The sequence below is a fragment of the Dermacentor variabilis genome, chromosome 4 (genome assembly GCF_050947875.1).
Source record: "Dermacentor variabilis isolate Ectoservices chromosome 4, ASM5094787v1, whole genome shotgun sequence".
Classification (NCBI taxonomy): Eukaryota; Metazoa; Arthropoda; class Arachnida; order Ixodida; family Ixodidae; genus Dermacentor; species Dermacentor variabilis.
The window spans coordinates 123,489,291-123,511,771 of record NC_134571.1 but is presented as its reverse complement, the minus strand read 5'-3'; the positions used below and the strand labels follow the sequence as shown (position 1 = coordinate 123,511,771).

Sequence of the window (22,481 nt, the reverse complement as noted above, 5' to 3'; positions counted from 1 at the left end):
TTCACCGTCGCACATACGACAATCAAATCAAGTTGGATCTGAAAGTATAATACGTCTGCGTCGACGTAACGTAAATCTTGGGAACTTTTGGCGCCTCTTCTCATGACGGCCAGGGTAGAACGAGTTGGACGGTTAAACTAGTTTAGGCTTAACTCAGCTGTCATTTGAAGATTCTATATCTAATCCGTCGACTCAAACGTAGTAACAGGCTGACAGTGCCGCCGGACAATGGAAAACGGAGCTCTACGCGTAATCTACCCATAGATACATGCGTGCAAAGGTGAGCCGCTCCGGTTGGCGGCCCCATATCTCTACTCGCACATCTGCCTTTCGATTATGCTCTCGCTCTCCCTGTCGCGCGTTCGGTGAGGAGATAGCGGCGGCGCACCTCCGATGAGCACCCCGACTACGCTTGGGCTCATTTCCCGTCGAAGCGCCGAGAGAAAGCTGCCGCTGTACATGGTCGCCTAACTCCACGTCGGGCGCCGGGAGAAAGCGCGTTTGTTGAACGGCTTCAGCGGCGGCGCCTGGCTGATTCAACCGTTAGGCTTAGAGAGCCTGGCTGTGCCCGGCGGCGTCGTCGGTCAATATGGAGGTGACGGTGATTTGTGCGGGCGTCGGCTGGGTGCCGTCAATGGTGGCGGTCAGCCTGATCGGCGCCGCCTTGATCGCGTACGTCTGGGCGGCGCTGACGGGAGCAGTGACCGTGTACGCGCCGTACATCAGGTGAGCCGCGTTTGGTGCGCGCGCGTCCGCCTAACCGCGTTTGCCGTGGCGCGAAACCAGTGAACTGTTGTGGTGAAAGCTGTGAAAGGCCAGACACTGCAACCTATCAGTCGCAGTGGAAAGAGCGGTGACACGTATGCAATCATATTGTAAGGTAACTGTATTGATATAGGTGGTACTTTCTACATATTTTGTTGGATCACCAGCAAACGATCGCGTGGAAGAAGCGGCGGTATCTGAAAGCTTATTTATAAGTAGTAAAGAAAGCAACGGGCCTAACTAATGCCGAACCCTGAGGGACACCGGACATTTCGTGAACGACATCAGATTTTGCAGCGTTTACCTCAACACAAACCGCAAGTGAAGGTATTCCTGAATCGACGTGATTACTTGTTCGCAGGTATTGCACCAATGTAGTTTGCTTATAACCAAATTGTGATCTACTACGTCAAACGCTTTTCTGAAATCTACAAACACCGAGTCAACACACCCCTGTCTAGTGTATTACAAACTCAATGAACTCTGTTAATTGGGTTCTACAGGAAACTCCTTGTCTAAAACCGTACTGTTTTGGATTAAGGAGGTTTTAATTAATAATGTGTGTCATAATGTTGCGATACGAGACGTGCTCTAATATTTTGGAGACAAGAATTGTTAAACATACTGGTCTGTAATTGCCGTCTAGTTTCCGGGGTCCTGACTTGTGCACTGGCACAACGCATGCCATGTTCCATTCGTTTGGAAGCCTCTCCGTGCTCAATGACTTCGAGTACAGTTGACTAAAGGTGGTATGAACAGTGCGCATAATTTAAGAAAACCATCTGTCAATTCATCCGGCCCTCCAACTTTACTGGGATCTAAACTCTTAAAAGACTTGATAGCAGTCTCATCAATAATTATATCTTGCATGTCGTCGAAACTGCCGTTGGGGTGCAGCGGCGGAATTTCGCTCGACTTATTTGATGTGAAGATGGAGGCAAAATACTTGTTGAAGCAGTTCGCTTTATCTAAAGTATTTTCTATTTCTGCTTCATTATGCTGAAGTGAAGGAACACGTACCCTCTCTTTTCTGCTCCATTTATTAAACTTGCAGGATAGGTTCTGTGTTGTCCTAACCGAAAAGAAAGAGAGCTGAAGGATGCCGTTTTTGCGCCACCAATTTTTGCTTGCAACATTTTAGTTATGGCCACCGGCTGCTCGCGAATTTCGGGGGCTGGGGATTTTCTTAATTTACTGCATATCCTGTTTTTTTTTTTACCTGTAAGGCGCCGTAACTCATCATTAAGTCATTGCTTAGATTTAGAATGCCGGATGGTCTGAACTCATGATATTGTTTCTTGAAGCTCAAGCATTCTCGTTTTGAACTGAAACCATAAATCACAGATTCTGCTTGTTTCGGAAAGAAGTTCGAATTCTGCTAAAAGCTCTTGTAATGCAAGGCCGATTTGATTCGTGTTCGCGTGGATGTAATTATACATATTTCTGACCGTCGAGTTTTGCGTCTTTTGGTACGGCAATTTCATTTCACAAACACGCCTTCATGGCCATTAATACTAGTCACTACTAAAATCGACTTAACGCGATTTGACTGATTAGTTAAAAATACACCTATGGTGTTATATTGTCGCGTGCCCTGTGTCACCATCTGAGTTAGGGTAAAATTGTTCATTATGCTTAAAATTTACGCATTTTGCTGTTTCAGACCAGCACTAGTATGAGAAGGTTGCTCATTCCAAGGAAGCCCTGGGATGTTAAACTCACCGCCTATAACAAGATAATCCGTGTTAACTGTCTCTATTGTCTTTGAAAAATCAGACATAACAGTGATAGAGCTCGTAGGGGGCTTTTAAAACGAACATACCGATATTGTTTGTCCATTTGGCAACCTAATTTCGCACCATATGTCCTCGCAAGTTCCGTCAACCGATTTCAAGGGTTGAACAAGCAAGCAGTCTGTCAACAACTAGAAAGACCCCTACTCCATGGCAGTTTCTATTTTTTCTGAAGCATGTGAAATTATTCGGAAAAGCCTCGTAGTCTGCTATATCGCCATCGACCTACGATTTCGCCCGAAGCACAACGCTTGGTTTGGTCTTGCATAGTAGGCTGTGGAAATATTATATATATATTGTTCTTAATGCTATATATACGGCAGTTGACAACGAGAAAACTTACGTCTGCTGCTAAGCTGCTCATGCGCAATGTTTTTTTTTTTACAACCTCGCCAGCGACTTAGTCATACACATATATTTGACTGTTTTAAGAACGGCTTTTCCAACCTGAAACAGGGCATGATACAAGTATGCTATGAAAACCCGCCGCCGTAGTATAGCTTGTGCATGAGGTCATGGGTTCGATTCCGCGCCGCGGTGGCTTCATTTTGATGGAGGCGGGAGAGGGAGACATAGATAGATAGATAGATAGATAGATAGATAGATAGATAGATAGATAAAGTCATATGGCGAAATGCCAAAAGCACTTGTGCACTTCGATTTAGATGCTCGTTGAAGAGCCCCAGGTGGTCAAAATTGATCCAGAGTCCTCCACTACGGTGTCTCGCATAACTGCAGTTGTTGCTTTGCGATGTTAAACCTAATGAATGAATGAATGAATGAATGAATGAATGAATTATATAGCACGAAAAGACAAACGGTAGTGGCGAAGAATTCTTGCTTTGTCGCGTGTCTGCTGCCTTTTGTGGGCGTTAGCTGAACTGACCAACACTTAGCTATTGTCTTCATCTGCCTAACCACACGTGCACGATGGTGGACCAGTCACAAGGCGTATCTTGCAAAAAGAAATAAGCAGGCTTCAACGATTCCTCCACATCCGAACTCGCTTACTTTACGATGGCGGAGTGCTTTCGCAGAGAACACGACTGTCATATATATTCTCAGAAATAACTCGTTTACAACGCGCACAAAGTTGTCATCGTCAGCTACAGTATTTCCTGCTGCGGCCTACGAAATACGCGCAGACACCATCAATCAAGGCGTCTTCACGGCGCACACGACTCCGCAGAAACTTCCAATCGCGAAGGCTGCGCGATAGCTTAGTGCTCAGCGGATCCGGCTGCCGACAGTACCCTTCCTCAAGGACATCTGTTCGATCCCCAGAGGTAATGATAGAAGCGAGTTTTTTTTTTTACGATATTGTGAGGGTCAACCTGAGGATAAGGAGGCGTCCTGATTACGACGATGTAATTCTAAAGACAGGCGGACTCAGCAAATGGCGTTTCTTAACTGATGACGTAGCAAAACAATTAATTAGTGTATAAACGACACGAAGACGATGATATTAAGTCCCCAAACTTCGCGGTATCCTAATTTCCTTCCAGTCTAACTTCTTCAGCGAACCTTTCAAATAAAATCACCTATTCATCTGGTCCAAATTTTCCAGAAAATAGTAATTTGTTCCCATATGTTAATTTTCCAGTTATTCATTCGTTCCTGTGATTATCAGCATGCTCAAACGCCCAGATTCCTGGTTCGTCGCACACTGTGAGCACGCATCGTTTCTTGAAGGGTCATCGTCACATAAACATAATCAAGTTCGCAAACATGAAGGACTACAGTTAGGGGTCTACAAATATAGGATCAACGACCTTGCGTTGTCATCGAAACATGACCTCTGAGATCTAACCATAGCGTCTCCTACAAAAATGACCAGAGGCACCAGTGTCTGCGAGAGCTGTAATCATGACGGTTCAACCACCATGATATAACCATGAGAATGGTGGACAGTACATGGATATGTCTTATGACTTCGTCCTTATGCATTCGAACGGCCTTGTGGTTTTTATCATTTAGCAAACTAGATATCTATTTTCCGGTTACCTTCCTTGTCTTTCTCATCTCTTTTATCTTGCTCTCTCTTTCTCTTCAACAAAATATTTTAAATGCAACATTTCATAGTGATTTTGCTCGTACGGAGAGGACTCTTCTTTTCATTTCCAGTTTCATTTCTTTCACTTTCTGACAGCGGAGCAAGACAGAGTTCCAAATATTTCGCGCGTGTTGTTTCGTTCATTCGTATTTCTACGTGGCACGCACTTGCAACGTTTCGAACCAGTAGCGACCGCTTGCTGATGATGGTGATATAAAACCTACGTAGTCCAACGTATCATTTCCAATACGCTGACCTGATACCTCAAAACTCTAGATGTGAGCGCTTTAAACTTAACGCAATCCCCATATCAGCATTGTTGATACGATTGTGCAAGTTTTCAGTTGTGGATAGTTGAGTAAACCACTTACTAATTGTATAATTACGACACTAAATATATTTGACTGGATTATTATTTGTATTGTTATTCGTACGAATGTATTCTCGATGGCCAGAAATAAGTGTGGATAAGTTGCTTTCTGGGGTTAAAGGCACCGGAGCCTACTTAGGCGGATTGCTGAATAGTCAGGTGGCTTTCGGAAATGTATCAGGATGATTAACTCAAGTGTAACAACAATATTTTCTTGCTGCGCAAGACATATGGAGGTGTAGCAAGATTCTATTATTATTATTATTATTATTATTATTATTATTATTATTATTATTATTATTATTATTATTATTATTATTATTATTATTATTATAACTTTTTTGGCCACTTAATTGATGCTTTGAGAAACGCATCGTCAACATGGATTCAGCCATGATGAACGATCCTTGCAACGCTTCCGTGTCGTTGTGGACACGGGTGCTGTTTCCGCGGTGTGTGTAAGACCTGTTCGGGTTTGTTTCAGCGAAGCCGGTGCCTCACCGCCACAAAGCGGTGTGTTCAGCTTGCTCCTTTACTTCGGATCTCTCTTGGGTACGTATATATTCACATCTTCAGAAAGCTTCGACAAATGGCTTATCACGCACGCTTCTGGCGCCGTGTTCGTCTAGTGCAACCATGTTCAGTAAATAATGCAACGCGCTCAACAACGAGCAGCAGTCATGTGTAAACAAATATCAAGAAGCGTTACAAAGCAATTCATTCCATAAGAAAGAAAGAATGAAAGGAAACGGCTACGTGTCAATCTTCTTTTTTGTTGTATTGCAATACTGTTTCATTGCTACCCGCCGTGGTTGCTCAGTGGCTATGGTGTTGGGCTGCTGAGCACGAGGTCGCGGGATCGAATCCCGTCCACGGCGGCCGCATTTCAATGGGGGCGAAGTGCGAAAACACCCGTGTGCTTAGATTTAGGTGCACATTAAAGAACCCCAGGTGGTCGAAATTTCCGGAGTCCTCCACTACGGCGTGCCTCATAATCAGAAAGTGGTTTTGGCACGTAAAACCCCATAACTTGTCTTTAAAAATTTTGTTTTATTGCTGTCTTTTGTTTCTTCGTTTGTAAAAGCAGTCGCATATAATCTGTGAATGTGTTATATCATTTAAAAGAGGTGTCTCTAAACCAGTCGATATCAGAAGGTGTACAGACATTCACGTACATGCTGGACGAGAACGACAGTGAAGATTGGGCCCGTTTACTAACACACTAGCAGGTGTCCTTGTCTTTGTGATGATAAACGCTGTTGACTTCGGCAATGCTGGAGCAGAGCACCTGTCGACCTCAAGTTCTAACACAATAGGCTGTTTATATTAATACGCTAAACGTGCGGTCATTGCTTCCAGTCATCTGCGCACCATTTCTGCCCAGCGCGTTACCGTTCGCTGTAATGCATGAAAGTTACGAAAGCTCGAAAGTGTGTTGCCAACTCGACTCATTGAAGATATACGCTAAAGGTTTCCTGGCAACAGCCTACTACACAATACAAACCACATGACGGGCAGGTATTTTCGGTAGCGTGATACTTGTCTTGTTCATTGTGATGCAGTGCTCCTATAGAAACTTTCTTCTAGGAAATATGATCTTTCTTTTAGCGAATGCATTGCTTGCAGCATTAGTGCCATTTAGCACGAAAGTAGGGCACCTTGGTTATAAATGCTGTGATTCATGATCTACCGACGCTATAGAAACAGAAACAACACGGCCGGCCAACCGCATACGGGAAAGTCGCAAGACTTGGAATTAAGTCGCGCGGGATCTGCTCCTTTGGAACTTTAAGCGAAGTTCTTAAGGGCCGCATATTAAGCTGTGCTGATAAATTGCGATTTTGAAGTGTTACAAAAGTCAATCTTTCTCTATCCAGAAGCGAAAAAAAAAATACGTAAAAGTGAATGGCAATTGGCAACGCCGCATTCATGTCCCCGCACTAACCACCCGTGATGTCATGAATTTTGACGACATTCACTCAGGACTACTCATCTGTTTATCAATGAGAATGATTACATTGTATTTTAAAGGTACCACTGACTCAACCTAGCAACTTTTGAAAACTTCTACTGTACGGAAACGGCCGATATACGAAAAAGTGCCTCGAAATATTTCACGTCACACTGAGAGCTCGGTGGCGGTGCGATTTCGTCGCAAAATCAATAACAGGGAAGTTCGCGCTTCGTTTTTTCGCTGCCACTAATCAGCGTGCTTCAACAACAGAAATGCAAGTGGAGTTTTGAGAAAAAATTAAATTTCAGATACAACGTTGTTGGCATTCGCGTGAAGCGGGTGAAACGCTGCACAACTAAATTCGATTCGTAAAATCGCCTTTATTTTAATCTCACGCAACGTGTATAACCCCTTGCAATGTTTCAGATTTATGCACTGCACAAGTCCCAACTTTAATGCGACGCAATCTTTATGTTTCAACAATATCGCTGGCGGCTAAGGTATGCCGAAATGTGCACATCAGTTCATGCGGATGCACACTGACAGTAGCCGACGCAGAAATGTCGCGAAGTCGAAGGCGATGTTTGGTGTTTGCAGAGGGAAGAGCAGAGAGGAGATGTGTATGCAAAGAGAAATGATTCCTCCCATTCAAAGACAGTGAAGCGCGCCATTGCTCACATGTGCCTGGAAGCGTCGCTGAAGAAATCTTGTTGCAATAAGGCAGAGGAAAGCTTTCAAACCCAGATTTGGAAGTTGGAAAAAACAGGCTTTCCAACCTCGATCTTAACCGGAGTAGCTGAAGCCCTAATTGCTGCGAAAATTGAAGAAAGAAAGTAGAAAAAAAAAGGCGACCAAGATGAGGTCACCAAAAGAAAAAGTAGACCGGTTGTCATCCCTTACACCCATAAGGTAGCGCATAATTTGAAGCGTTTGGCGACAAAATATAAGGTTCCTGTGGTTTTTTCCTCCTCAAAGAAACTGGCTGGCTTGTGCGTTAAAACTGATCCCAACAAGGTAAACAAAACTGAATGTAAAAAGAGACATGCAGCTCCGCTGGTTAAATGTGCCGTGGGAGTCGTATATCAAATTCCTCTCACATGCGGAAAGAAGTACATCGGACAAACCGGCCGCTGTATTAACGACCGATTAGCGGAACATAATCGGGATTTACAAAATGGCACTGGTTCTCATCTGCCGCATCATTGTAAAGTCTGCGGAGAAGAAAGGAAGATTAAGCGTGTGGCAAGGCTGCAAGAAGCAAAGGTTTTAAACAGAAGTAAGGACCAGACAACCCGTGAACTGTTGGAGGCCTTCTACATTAAAAGAAACTGTAGCGATTGTGTTAGCGCCCCATCTATCTCCATTTATAAGAATGAAACTGCTTTTTTAGATACACGGGTGTGAGATACGTGTGTACCTCACGTATCTTTTATCCGCTTTCTTTTTTGTAAAACCATCGCGCGCATGTGTGGTTCTTGCTACCCATCTTGATTTGTCCTTATATTCATTCGCATACGCGGTGAATAAACAGTTGGAAGTTGCGCCTGTTCCGTCTCGCTTGCTATGTGTTGTCTTTTTCGGCGCTACAACCCTCTTCTGGAAACATGCACTAACTAGCCCCCCAACAAGTATTACTCAGAACTGGCATACATATATGTAAATATGTTTAAGGCTTCTATACCCCCCGTGTCACTGTGGCATTCATACCGCAGTGGCCCAATAATGTGTTGTGCCAAATGTATGAAATATAATAAAATCCAAGACGTTGTTTAAAATCATGCGCTATTCCATGAAGAGGTCTATGCGCTTTAGATTCGCTATATATATTAGCCCGCTTTATACGTTTTATGTTGTGATTCGTTGTTTGCAAACGCAGAAGGTATATAGTTTCGCGCACTGGCACTGCTATTTTGCTTAAAATTCCGTCCCACATATCAGTGTACCTACTGAGTTTTTAAGAATGAGGTAGCCCTAGACAATTAAGAAAATCAATTAGACAGTTCAATATCATGCGCTATTTCATCAAGATATCTGTGTGGTTTGGAGACGATTATGAAGGCACATTATATGTGCACGTATTATGTCGTCATAAGTTGTTTGATTATGGAGAACAGATGTGGCACTCACTTTCACGATATTTGTTGGTTAATGTGCAGTGATAATAAACGCCGGTGCTGAAAAAAAAAAAGATCCACTGATATATCCTGTGAGATACTGACCGACCGACCAACCAATGGATCGTGCTTGGCTAGGCAAGGAAAGCGTATACAATCTAACTTACTTAGCGTTGCTCAAGATTGCCTCTAAAGTGCTTGGCGGACGTCGAAACGCGTGTAAAGCCTTCACAGGCGCACGCAGTGCTGGCCTTGATTCCGCATGAATGTGTCTTGTTTTGTCTTATCCTTTTCTGGTGGCGGTAACTAATGAGGCGTGTGCAGTCAACAGTGAGTCAAAGTTCTTTTATTTTTCTTTTGGGGGGGGGGGGGGGAGTTGAGGCTGCCGGTACGGAATTTTCGTGGCTTGGTAGGGCTTCATTAAACGTGCCAAAAGAAAACAGGGACCATGTGATGGACGCTGATAGCGCTGAGCTCCGGATTAATTGTGGCTACCCGGAGTTCCTTAGTGCACCAAACGCAGCTGGAGCAGACGATCGGTTTTGAATTGCGCTGCCATCCGATGGCGACCGCGGTGTTTTGGGAATTGAACCCGCGACATTGTTTTCATTAGAAAAATGCCATAGCCACCGCTGCGGTTATTCGGCTTGTGGCGATTGCTTGTGAGGGCCAGGTGCACTTACACAGGTGCCATCATTGCCACGTCAAAGCCTTCGAGGACACTCTTGGAAGCGCGACTTCCTCCAGCCATCTGGTGGTGGCTATATATATATATATATATATATATATATATATATATATATATATATATATATATATATATATATATATATATATATATATATATATATATATATATATATATATATATATATATATGAAAAAGAAAAAGCGATAAGTAAGCCGCACCTGGTCCCTATATAACATTTTGGGATGCAGGCTCCTAAATCATTATGGATCTCTGCAGAAACATTCTTTGCTTGCAATCTCGTAATTCGCCGTGCAGTCCGTTTCATTGGTACGGAAAATGTGCGGACTCCGTATTATTTTCTCCCTATTTCAACACCGATTGCGCGGAGAACATCTCGAATTTCGGGCGTTATAACATGGATAAGTTAGATTAAAGGGACATTAAAACTAAGCAAGCATTCATTCAAAACTATATTTCCGTTTACTTCGCTTCTTTAGAGAAATTGCTATCGTTAGAGCAAATAAAAGCCAAACTTGCATTCTTCTTTAAGCTTCGCACCGATAGCAGAGCGCCGCACGTCAGTGTGACGTCATGGAGTTTAAGGTATATTGTCGTATTTTAGCCATTGTTGCCCAGTAATAGTTCTCGAGACACGCTAAGTTCAGGCTTTCGTTCTTTTGGAATAGAAAGAAGTGCGTCTGGATAATTAATTAACGAAGGCCGAGCAGACGCCGTCAAGGGAGAGATAGAGCGAGCAAGGAGGGGAAAGGCAGGGAGGTCAAACAGACGAGCGCCCGGTTTGCTACCCTAGGTTGGGAGTAAGGGAAAAGGGAATGGAAAGAGGAAAAGGAAAGCAGGCACCGTCAAAATTTGTGACGTCACCGCAAACTCGTGCGGAAGCGTCGAGGCGTCGTCGCCACCATCTGTCTCTTGCGTCTTCTCTGGCTTGTGAGAAGGCTAAGAGTGGCTTTTTTGGGCATTGTGGAATGGTAATCTACTAATACAGGTGAAGTTATTTTTTTTCTTTTGAGTGTTACTTTAGCCTGAACGCAATGTACAAAGTACGCACAGTGAAAGCTCGACGACGCGGGATATAACGACGCCTAGAAGGCGGTCGTCAACAACACTACCGATAAGTTGGTTCACGGCTTGTTTGTTGCAACAACGCGCGTGAAACGAAACTTCACTGAAAGCTCTATTACATTTGGCCTTCATGCCCTATCGCACAGCCGCCCTTCTTCTCAAGGCTTGTTTGGCGCTGCTACTGACGGACGTAAGCGTTTGCTGAAGATACGAAGGATAAAGACGGGGCATAAATGATCGTTGGCTGTTGTCTCTACGTAGGGGCGACCATAGAGTTTCTTACAGAAGTTAATAAAGAAATCCCTGGCACCGCGATCCTTCGGCTAATGTGAAAAATATGGATTTGTCTAATCTTCGTGGGCGTGGCTTCGGTCGTTCAGTGCGACGTTATTCGTTACGCTTTATTTTTGGTTGTCTTATCTTTTTCTTTATTTCCCGGGTCTCGACGTTACAACAATTACAACAAACACCACCACACTTTTGCTGTCCACAGATACACGAAGAGCACTTAATACATGTGATCTGCAAGACCTTTGTTGAGTTTGTTATATTAAAATTCTTCAAGGGCTGTCCAGGGTTCCACCTTGAACAGCCAATCAGGAACATTATCTTTCTAAATTTCCAAGCACTCGTAGTTGTTTTTTCTCACACGGCAAGAGATTCAGTCCCTGTCCACATGTGTAATCATTGCGAATTGAGACATTTATAACGCAATACCTTGTTGAAAAGGATTAAGTTGCAAAGCTGTTTGAAACGAAAAGGACGCACTTTAGGCAAACCCATGTATAATGCCCATCATTCCGATGCTTGCGGAACTGCCATGCTTGTAGTTTCAGAGTGCCCTCTAGTAATTTTTGCAGGAAATTGTATGGGGGGGGGGGGGGGGGCGAGCAATCAGCATTTAGCCATTTACTGCTGTGTATGTAGCACTCTCGAGACTTGAGCGTAATAACGGAACATTTTTGTCTTGCTCTTATTACTTTATTGGATTATTGGATACTCGCCGACCCAGCTATTGCGCTGTACAGACTCAACTCACCAAGAGCGCAACAAATAATTAAATACGTTATCTATTAATGCGACCAGTTCAAAATGCGTGCCAAGCGTAGCGCGGTTTTGGACGTGGTAAAAAGAGACCAGTCAACCTGACCAGCGAAACTGGCTGTTGTGGCGGTCTCGTGGTACCCGATACTACTGATGCGTACACACACATTATATGGCCGTGCTGCCAAGAGCCGACTCCATTCAGAACTCGACTGAATACGGGGAGAGAGTGCCACGCCCCCCCCCCCCCCCTTCCCTCCACCCACGCCTGCGTTCCCAAGAAAATGTATGGTGATCGTAAGGGGAAGGAAGGACGCTAAGTTCTACAACCCGTTTGAGAGCACCCAAGAAAAAGCGCTATTTGGCAGGTTTCAGGGCTACGGTCTTTGGCTTTCAACCACCAGACCCCGCCACCTCGACTACATCCGCTTTCAGTGACGGGTGGAGTCTCATTTAAAGGGCCCCTTACCAGGTCACATAGAAAATTAGGTGCACTAGTGCAGTACTTGAAGTGCACCGGCTTAAGAGACCGTTTATAGTGTCCCTGTATGCGTGTCCCTCCCACACGCACTCAGCGCTTACTCTCTCCCTTTTTCCTCTTTCGATTCCCCTTTCCCCCACCCCCAGTGTAGGGTACCAAACCGGATGCTCTTGTGGTTGACCTCCCTGCCTTCCCTATCCTTGTTTTCTCTCTCACTCTCTCTCTCTCTCTCTCTTTCTCGGTTATACGCTGGAAGTTGTTATGTGCCCTCTAGGGAGCGTTCTACCATAAGAATGATTAAAATTGGTTCATTAATAGCGGAGGTAGAAATATTTCAGTGCCGCGAACCTATGATTTTAGGAGGCGAGCGTCACCGCCAACATAGAGACTCTGCTTGCCCTGTATTAGCCTCCGCAACCGAAATTCCTTCCCTGCCTTCTCCCATACTGGAACTCGAAGTCGCGTACCTCACAGGCCCCGCGTTATTCTTTTTTTTCCTCGCTTTTTTTTTTTTTGCTTCGCGGCGCACTTTGGCTGACGGTGCTCCGCGCGAGCTGTCGCGTTTATCTCGTTTCGCCCAGAGCACAATTTTGCGCGCTGTGCCCGAGAACACCTGATTAGCGGCATAAGTCAGTGCTGCACGAACACTAAGGCGGACGCAAGCGGTTCACAGAGCGTGATCGCGCGCTGGAACACCGTAGAAAAGGATATAGTTTCGTTGTCTGCGCGCGCGACTGAACGACGTGGGAACAAGCAGACGAAACAGAAGTACATCTCTTGCTACGGTGCGAAGTAAAACAAAAAAGACGCAGACATTCGGTTTGTGCGTTTTATTAGTTTTCTAAACTTTAATTCGCATATTGAAGCAACAGATTATACGCAAATAACAAATGTTGCCTTGAATAATTCTCAAAATCACGTGTCACTATGAGCGACGTCACAGAAAAGACACATCTACGTAGACGCACTTTCGCATATACGACACCTTTCCCGCTGGGAGCACAGCGCCCGCAAGGAGAAGGGCAAACGGCGTTCGCTTTGAAATTTCATCTCTTTCCGTGGCGCGTAGCGACGTGATACTTAGCAGACACGGTCGTTAGCACGCATTGTATACACTGTTATGGCCAGACCTGGTGAGGGGCCCTTTAAAACAAAGCTTCCTTCCACTTTTCCAGTGCTCCTGCTGCTGCCTTGCACACCGTGTCGGGAGGTGGTTCAGAGCGTGCGTATACGTAGCAGGAGCGTGGCAGACAGGAAAGGCGACGCGGGAAGTTCGTTTGGAGATTTGCGCCGCTTCGCATGTGCACAATGTCCTCTGGAGCTCCCTGGGCGTCCCCACAATATCATATTGATGGATGTAGTTATCCGTGACTCCCCGCAAAAGAACTGCAGAAACTGCAGCGCTTATCTTTCTACAGTTTGCAACCGTCCAGAGGGGAGGTGGATAGAGTGGTAGATAAGAGCTAGGGGGAGAGCAGGCAGAGAATGGGTATGACCGACGCAGCCACGAAACGAGCGAAGAGTGAGTGCCTTGGCACTCTTCGCTTGCAATTCGCATATGCGAGTGAGGGCGGGAGAGGGGAAAGGCGACATGAGAAGGCGATCAAACGCTACTGCTAGACACGCGAGCGGTTGCAGACAAATTTTCTAGGGACAAGCGGACGATGCTTTCTAGGAAATATTCTAGGGACTGTAGTAGCATATTTATTTATTTATTTATTTGAGTACCCTAAGGGCCCGTCAGGGCATTACATAGGGGGGGGGGGATTGATAGGCGTCGCGCGTCGTTTCAACAGTTTGTGCCCGCCGTGCTATCTCTGCGGCTATGGCATTGATCGAGGTCGCGAGTTCGATACCGACCGCAGCAGCCACATTTGGACGGGGGCGAGATACAAAAACGCCTGTGTACTTAGATTTAGGTGCTCGTTAAAGAATTACAGAGGCTCAAAATTTGTCCGTAGTCTGTAACTATACGGCGTTCCTCAAGATGCGATTGTGGTTTTGGCACTTACAGTCCCACGATTCAGGTAAAGTTTAACACTTCTGCCCCGTTGCAATGTGCCCTATGAGACAATGACGATACTAACCTTCTCGAAGGTTATGAACAATTGCGCACAACAACGCCTAAAACAAACACGTCTCGCTGCGTGTTCTGTGTCCTACCTAGACAAACAGCAGCAGTCCACGCAAGGTAACGTTTACCATCAACTCACCAATCTCGTACAGCACTAAACGCTGAAGAAACTAAACATTCACCGTAACATCACCGCTAATTATTGTGAATCAAAGCAAACATCATAGAAAGCTTTGCTTACGTCGATTCTATATACAGTGCGTGGGATCCGCATAATTTTTTTTTTCACGAGTTTCGAGTGGGTCGTAGGAAAGGTGCTGTGAAATAATTTGCGGAACTCTCGTTTTTACCTTAATTAGGAAGTGAACAGCTAAAGGTAGACACAATATTTTCATGTCAGTACGCCTCTAAACAACTCTTGGACACTATGAATTTATGTTGCTCTAAATATGCATAAACACATCGGTGACTTTATAAGGTCGTCCTGCCTACTAACTACAAGCATCTTGCGTTGAAGTTTCGCATTGTTGGCAGCAGCGTCAAAACGCAAGGCTTAGCGAGCGGTGGAAGAAAAAACGGCAGGGTCGAGGCAAGGGTGTCCGAGATGTGAAAATGTCCAAGCGCGAATGCCCCGCCTGACTCTGCATGCTTGCGATCGAGATTAGTTAGAAGCGCGAACATTCCCGTGCTGCAATTCGGCAAACGTGACACTTGGACGGAAGGATTGGGTAGCCGTCATTATTTTTTAATATCCTTTCATTATCCTTGCGTCTTCATCCTGCGCAAGATGCCAGATTGAACGAGCGGCTGGTTGACCTTTCAAACTTTCTTATTTCTCTCTTGATTCCTTCTGCGTTCGCCTCGCTCTATAGTCCTGTGACCAGTGACCGGGTTTAAGCCGCCTGGCCTGGCAGCCCGGCACTATAGTAAATTCACGATCCCTGAAGCCTGACTATACGGTAGAGAGAGAGAGAGAGAGAGAGAGAGAGAGAGAGAGAGAGAGAGAGAGAGAAAGGAGTCGAGGTTAACCAAAGGCGAGTTTCCGGTTTGCTACCCTAGGGGCACATGGGTGGAGGATATAGGGCTTGGAAAGAGTACTCTTGCGTACGTCTGTCACTCTAAAATAGTGTTCCACCCTTCGGCGCGTATTCTTGGCACGCTACAATAATTGTCATCTGTCTTGCTTTCATTTCATTTTTTTTAAAAGCTCTGCCGCTTGCTACTTTCCGGTCAAGAACGCGATGTCACGTTGATCACACGTGTGCCGTTCTCGAGATATAGTCGACCGATCGCGCAGCGTTCAAGAAAGGAAAGGCACGAAATACAGATGGCGATTGTCGTTGTGTGACAAAAATACGCCCCCAAAGGGTTGGCAACACCACCACGTTGCCAGAGAGGGTGCTGATTGTACTAGCTCTTACTAGACTGAACAATAATCACGAGTGGCACTCAGTCTGATGAGGTAACTATGGTAAGTAACTTTGATTATGTAATGGTAAGGTAATTATGTAATGGTGATGGTAAGTAACTTTTATATTTAGCTACGAACGTTTTTTTTTCGTTGAAGAAACTGATGTGAAATGAAGGCTCAGGTTATTGCACGTCAGGAGCGAGGTTCAAAGAAGAAAAATAGCTCTCTGTCAGATACGTCACCGGCCTACCCTCTCCCCTTTTACCCTGCCTGAAAAGTAATGGACTAATGCAAAAACGCACATTGCAGGTTGACACAGTAGTGAACTATAGGTTATACTTTGACATAATTCCATAGGAAAGATGGCAGTAATTAGTGATAACATGGCACTCATCAGACGTGCGCATATGTTATCTGAGGCTGTGAGGTCGGCCTATATTGAGCACAGAAAAAAAAAATACTGTTTGACTGCAGTATTCAGTGTCCAACGTCATGCCGCTCTTAGCTGCCGCAGTACTTCTATTTTTTGGGCATCATGTCGCCCGTTTGCGGACAGCACGAACGCAGGAGAAAACAATGCTCCGTATAGGAACGTTGCGACTGCATTTGTAAAAGCGGCATGTGGGCTTAAATATAGTCGCCTGCTACGTGTAACCACTGATAAAAAAAAGAAAGAAAAAGGCTCATACATAACACGATTTCACCGGTTATTAGATAAAAAGCCTCGTCAAAGCACACCGTCAACCACCACCCCTATATCGCGGCGGACATATTTGTGGCAGAAACCTTGCTTATCTTCGCCTCTATCATGTTATGCACCAAGTGCAACTGAGCATGACTAATAACCACGACAGAACACGCCAACGAGGATGAAAGTATAATTCGTGCAGTATGACTGTTACTAATAACCACGATAAGGACACCGACGAGGATGACGTCGTTGCCTGGTGGGTCCTGTAATTTGGTTATTGTACTCAGTTGTACTCTGCGCATTATACAAAATGAACGAACAGGAACTAATTCGATTTCTCGCTATACTCGTAGTAATCGTCCTTAGACCTTCATCCGGAGTCCCCCACTGCGGCGTTAAAGAGATCGTGGGTTTGGCACGTAAAATGCCAGAACATCATTTTCTTTTAAAAATCCTCAAGGCCTTCGTTTTGCGCCCAACGAATGAGCACGGGAAGTCGACAGTAATCTCTCTCCCGACGTTTTCTTCAGCATGTGCGACAATGCTGGTCCGGTACGTGGTCGTCCGCAACCTGAACCGATGCTGTCAGAGAATCGTCGACGTCCTCAACGTGGCCTCGCTCATGATGGGACTCATAGCGGTCTTCGGGAACCTCATCGTGTCCGCATATCCCGTAAGGAAGTTGACTTGCATCATCACAAGGGTTTATCGGAGTGTCTGCAGCGTAGTGTACTAGAGTGCTAGTTACTATAGTACTAGTTACTAAATCCTATGGCGTTAACGAGGCGAACGCGGTAAGGGATATCTGTCGTGCATGTGTTTGTGGTGCCGCACAAGGAAGCCGTATCACCTGGCGCTTTTCTTTTTTGTTTTATTTTTAACGCAGGTCTTGACTAGCCGGGCGATCCACAACGCCGGCGCGTACACCATGTTTCTTGCGGCTGTGCTCTACATGACGCTAGAAACCGGACTCACCTGCTGCCTCTGTCCAGAGCACTATGCCAAGCGGATGGTGTGGTTGAGGTTTTCGCTCACCGCGATGTCTGTCGTCGCCGTTATATTCAGTATCCTTTTTGATGGATTGAGTCCGGCCGACCCTTCTGGTCTCCCACTTTCTCGTTCCCTCCTCCTTTTGCAGTAACTTCATTTGCGTATTGCCAGAGAAGGGACGATAAAGCTAGATGTTCTAACAACATGGAGGATGCATATTCCTTAGCAGCGTTTCTTTTCCCACTCCAGCTGCATGTTACCAGTTCGTTGGGGACAATCTATGGTCTGAAGGACTTAGTGACAAGCCGAAACATTTACGGGAGCCTGGAGACCCGGTATGTTGTGTACCTTCTGTGTACCGTTTGTCTCAAAAACGTTTAGTGTGCCGCAGTGGCGGCGGCAGAGAAAGCATACTTTTTTTTGGGGGGGGGGGGGGGGGGGGGTGGCTTGCGAGAGCAACATAACCGGGCGAAAAGAAGCTGCAATTTTTCTTTGGATAACTAAGAAAAATAAAGAAAGAAAGAATAGAAGGACGCACTGGCGATCCCAGACAGCTTCTTTATTTTGGGGGGGGGGGGCGACTGTGGGGGGGTGAACCGCAGCAGCGTTTATCTTTTTTTTTGGCCTTCCCAGTATTCACGCAACTCAGCGGACCACTTCCAAAAATATTTTGCGCATGCACGAGAAAACTATTTTTCTACGAAAGTACTCTCAGCCACTAACTTGTAGAAAAGACGTTATTGTCACCATTCAACAGTTTCCCCTTTATAGCAGCCTAAGCCTTTCTACTCTACGAGGGTTCGACAGTGTAGTAAAGACTACTGAATGACGATGATACATTCCTTATCGGTGGCCGGGAGTGTGTTGTGGGAAAACTCAGACATCATGAAATTTTCTCACGGGGGGCGGGATGGTGTGGAATGTATTCTGTGGACGAGAATCGAGGAATGGCGGTTGCGGAGCAGACAACTCCGTCAAATATCAGCATTGCTCAGCTCCAGGTGCCACAGGTATACGACAAAAGGCTGCCTGTGACGTGGTCATAATTATCTGGATCGACGCGGTGCGGGAGAGGCGCACCTTAGGCGGGATCGCAACGTTCCGCTGCTACAGGCAGGGTACCTTGCTTTCTCTGAACGGCTGGGTGATGGAAGAGCTTAGCATAGCGTTACTAATATAGCAGGAAACTGTCCGTAGCGACCAACACAAGCGACGCAGGAACCTTTGATGGCCGTAAATCTCCACGCCAGTATTCGTCCACCACCGGCATCATGAATGGTATATGTCTGCCAAAACTGTGACCGCGGGCTCACGCCGCAGATATTTCGATCGCCCCATATGCACTAGTGTACCTAATTTTTTCCAAAAGCGTCGAACGTCTTGCGCCCATTTGTTCGTACAGCGACCGCGACATGACACTGTCGAAAACGTTTTCTGGGGGTCGCAGCCGCTTCCTCCCATCGCGGCCCTCCCTCCTCTTACTGGTGCGCATTGAAAAAAGCTCTGGAATCCGAAACTGTGGCTTTGACTATGCAGCCTGGTCTCGGAGGACAAGCTTTGACACTGCATAAGGTTACCTAACTGTTCTAAGCATAGGTGAGCACCTGCAACTACAGCATTGGCGACGAAGCCTTGCACTTGGCTTTTCAGGGTTGTGTGGGCTGCACTTTTCTCGAAAAAGACGATACTTCTTCCCTACGTAAAAAAATAAGCATCCGTGTCGTCACGGAGAGTTTCCAGCTTGTGTGTGTACGTTTTGCCTTTTACGGAACACACTAGAGTACAGTAATAGGATCGTCGAAGACGTAGACTTGAGTAGCAAGGGCTGGTAGCGACATCTCGTGACGCTTAGTTCCACAAGACTGTGGAAAACTATTATTTAAATGAATGGCTATTACATCATCAAGTGACTCTGCTCACGTGATGATGTAAAATCGTCGGTAACATCGTAATCATGAATGTCGTAGTTTTTATTTTCCTTCGTCGAGAAGAACATGGAAAAGAGAAAGAAAGTAGGTTTGGACGCTTTGTGGTTGAGCAAGCCACCACAACATGTCGCTACTAGAGCCGCTGCTGCCGTCCACGTGTCCATGTCTCTGGTATTGCGAACTGCAACATGCACGCAGTCTAGCAAAAGTCTTCATGACGCGAACAGAATTTCTCTCGTGCGCTATTGCATAGACTGACAGTCGCGGATATACTGGTATTGCGAACTGCAACATGCATGCAGTCTAGCAAAAGTCTTCATGACGCGAACAGAATTTCTCTCGTGCGCTATTGCATAGACTGACAGTCGCGGATATAAACTCTGCACTTGTGCCCAGAATTTTGCACCCGCCTCGCGGATCGTGAGGGACAATGTGTGCAAGGCGAAATGATCGTATCTATAAAAAATACCGAAGCAGAAGAAACGACGGGATATCAACGCCTGGTACGTTGCGCTTACTCTCATTTTAGGAGCTTCGTTATATATTAAATTGCCGTTAATTATAGTGCTTAGGTAGGAGCGCCCTAAGCTACGTGACATTCTTTAGGCAGTTTTTAGAGTCAAACTCATTTGCAACCCCTGTCAAGATGGTTTCCGTAAGTTCTTTTCCTGGGAAACGCAGCTCTTATCATTTACTAACGGTCTCTTTTGCGATTTCTGATCTAGTTACTGACATTGACTGCGTATTTCTTGATTTTGCCAAAGCCTTTGACTCTGTGAACCATGATTTACTTCTGCTTAAGCTGACTGAGCTTAAATTGGACATAAATGTACTCGAGTGGATAAAAAATTTCTTTGTAACCGGACACAGTTTGTAAACGCTAATAACCGTAATTCTCGGTTTTCTAGTGTACCAGCAGGTGTTCCTCAAGGCTCAGTCCTGGGTCCACTTCTCTTTCTAATCTATATTAACGATCTTCCGAACTGCGTTCTTTCTTCTTCCATAAAGCCTTCCGCTGATGACTGTGTTCTTTACCGTAAAATTACTAATCCTTTCGATTCCCAAGAGCTGCAGGACGACCTTAACCGCGTAACTGAGTGGTGTTCTAATTGGTGGATGCAACTAAATTCAAATAAATGCAAGGCCATGCGAATATCTCGTAACACTGCTACGCACATGTACTTTATTAATGGTGCACCTGTGACGTCAGTTACCTCTATATCAAATAACCTTTCTTGGCACTCGCATATTGACTATGTTACTAATAATGCTGACCGCATGCTTGGTTACTTGCGCCGTAATTTTAGCTCTGCCCCTTCTTCCCTGAAGCTAACTCTTTACAAAACTTTAGTTAGCTCCAAATTTATGCTTCAGCCATTTGGGATCCGACTCATCCTTCATTAGTTTCTACTCTAGAAAGTATTCAAAACGGCGGTGCACGCTTCGTCTTATCTAATTATTCACGCTATGCAAACATCTCTTCAATGGAACGAACTCTTAACCTACCTGATCTTTCGTCACGCCGCAAATGTTCCCGTCTCTCCCTTTTTCACAAAGTTTTTCATTTGAGCCCCCTTTTAATAGAAACCTTTTTTGCCCCTCCGTCTTATATTTCGGCCCGCACTGACCACAGCCTTGAAGTCGGGGTGCCATTGTGCCGTACAAACCGGTACAGTAACTCATTCATCCCTAGGACAAGCACGGACTGGAATCGCCTACCCGCTTCAATCGCACTCATCGCCGACTCTACCAACTTCAAGACCGCTGTTTAGAATGCATTTTGTTAATACTTTTTGTTTGTATTTTTGCCGTATCACTTTTGTTTTCGACTCCGCTCCTTTCTGCAAATAAATAAATAAATAAATAAATAAATAAATAAATAAATAAATAAATAAATAAATAAATAACTTTTTCGAGAGCGAATACGTAAATGGTGCCTTTACTTGGACGGCGTAGAGTAGAGGAGGCGGAGAAACTGCAGCTTCTACAGAACTCGTTGCTTCAGGGCTCGGATAGAGGAACGATATGGCGGAACCAGGATGACCAATCGACTCGCAACTACTTACAATCCTGAAGATTGTTTACTGCCATGTACCATATCCTAATTCTTTTCACGGATCTGACTGTCGTGCTCCTGCGCTATCTATAAGAACTGTAGTGAACTACGATAAAAAGTCTCACAATCCACTTCTTTCTTTTTTTTCGCTATTCTTCTCCCTGCAGGGCTTCCGGGAGTTGCTGATCAGCGCTACGGGAGAGTGGTTCTTGGTGACTGTGTTCCTCGCATTCTTCTTGACGTTTGCCTACGAGTTCCGGCGCGTGATTGTCACCGTAGACCTGTTTCCCCTAGTGTGCCACATGGACGAACACATCGAGGTGACCCGGCTTCGTCCGCACGACTCCTACTCGTTGTTTTCTTCGGCCTCCCTTTGACTTTTCCGCGTGCGCGCACTCAAGGACTGTATATAGAGAGAGTGACGCCAGCGCTGATTCTCATGGAACAGCGCGGTAGCGCCTTCGGAGTCGTTATATATGCGGTGATCTACAAGTGCTTCTCGTCTCTTCTTTTCTAGGGCTCGAGCAAAGAAAGATGTTGACGAATCTGGCGGCGCCGACTTGACGCCGTGAATCTCGTCGCCTATAACTTATAGCACCTTCAAACTCTCGTTGTATATGCTACGTCGGCGTGCGCTCGAAATTTGCGGCATACGAACGGCGCGGTAGTTCGCCTCAACAGCGGCGAGTGGCTCTTAGAAGAAGAGACGCTTATCTCTTCACCGAGACGAAGGTTCCCCACCCTGACTACCGTTTGACACACGCATACCATTACTTCGTTCACGGTAACGGTTGACAATGGCATCGACCCTTACAAAAATTTTTAATGTGTTTTTTTAGAAAGTCTTTTGAATGTTCTCTATAGAACTCTATTGTGTTTATTTTGATTGCCTATAGAATTTTCCTATAGAGTTTCAAAAGTTATTTGGCCACCGCATTCTTATAGGAACTCTAAAGACACATTTCTATAGAACATTTCTATCG

At 45.3% G+C, this 22,481-nt stretch overlaps 1 protein-coding gene across 2 annotated transcripts; it reads left to right on the top strand.

Moving 5' to 3' along the window:
• The first annotated feature begins 369 nt into the window (after nt 1-369).
• LOC142577922 (DNA damage-regulated autophagy modulator protein 1-like) lies at nt 370-22,300 on the top strand. Of its 2 annotated transcripts, XM_075687361.1 has the most exons (7): nt 370-726; nt 5,466-5,533; nt 17,055-17,197; nt 17,411-17,588; nt 17,764-17,849; nt 21,666-21,818; nt 22,016-22,300. In XM_075687361.1, the coding sequence occupies exons 1-7, from the start codon at nt 590-592 to the stop codon at nt 22,037-22,039; spliced, it is 789 nt and encodes a 262-aa protein (XP_075543476.1). In that variant the 5' UTR covers nt 370-589; the 3' UTR covers nt 22,040-22,300. The 2 variants fall into 2 exon arrangements, with proteins under 2 accessions (XP_075543476.1, XP_075543475.1); XM_075687360.1 differs by having other exon boundaries at nt 372-726; nt 21,666-22,300.
• Nucleotides 22,301-22,481: the final 181 nt, after the last annotated feature.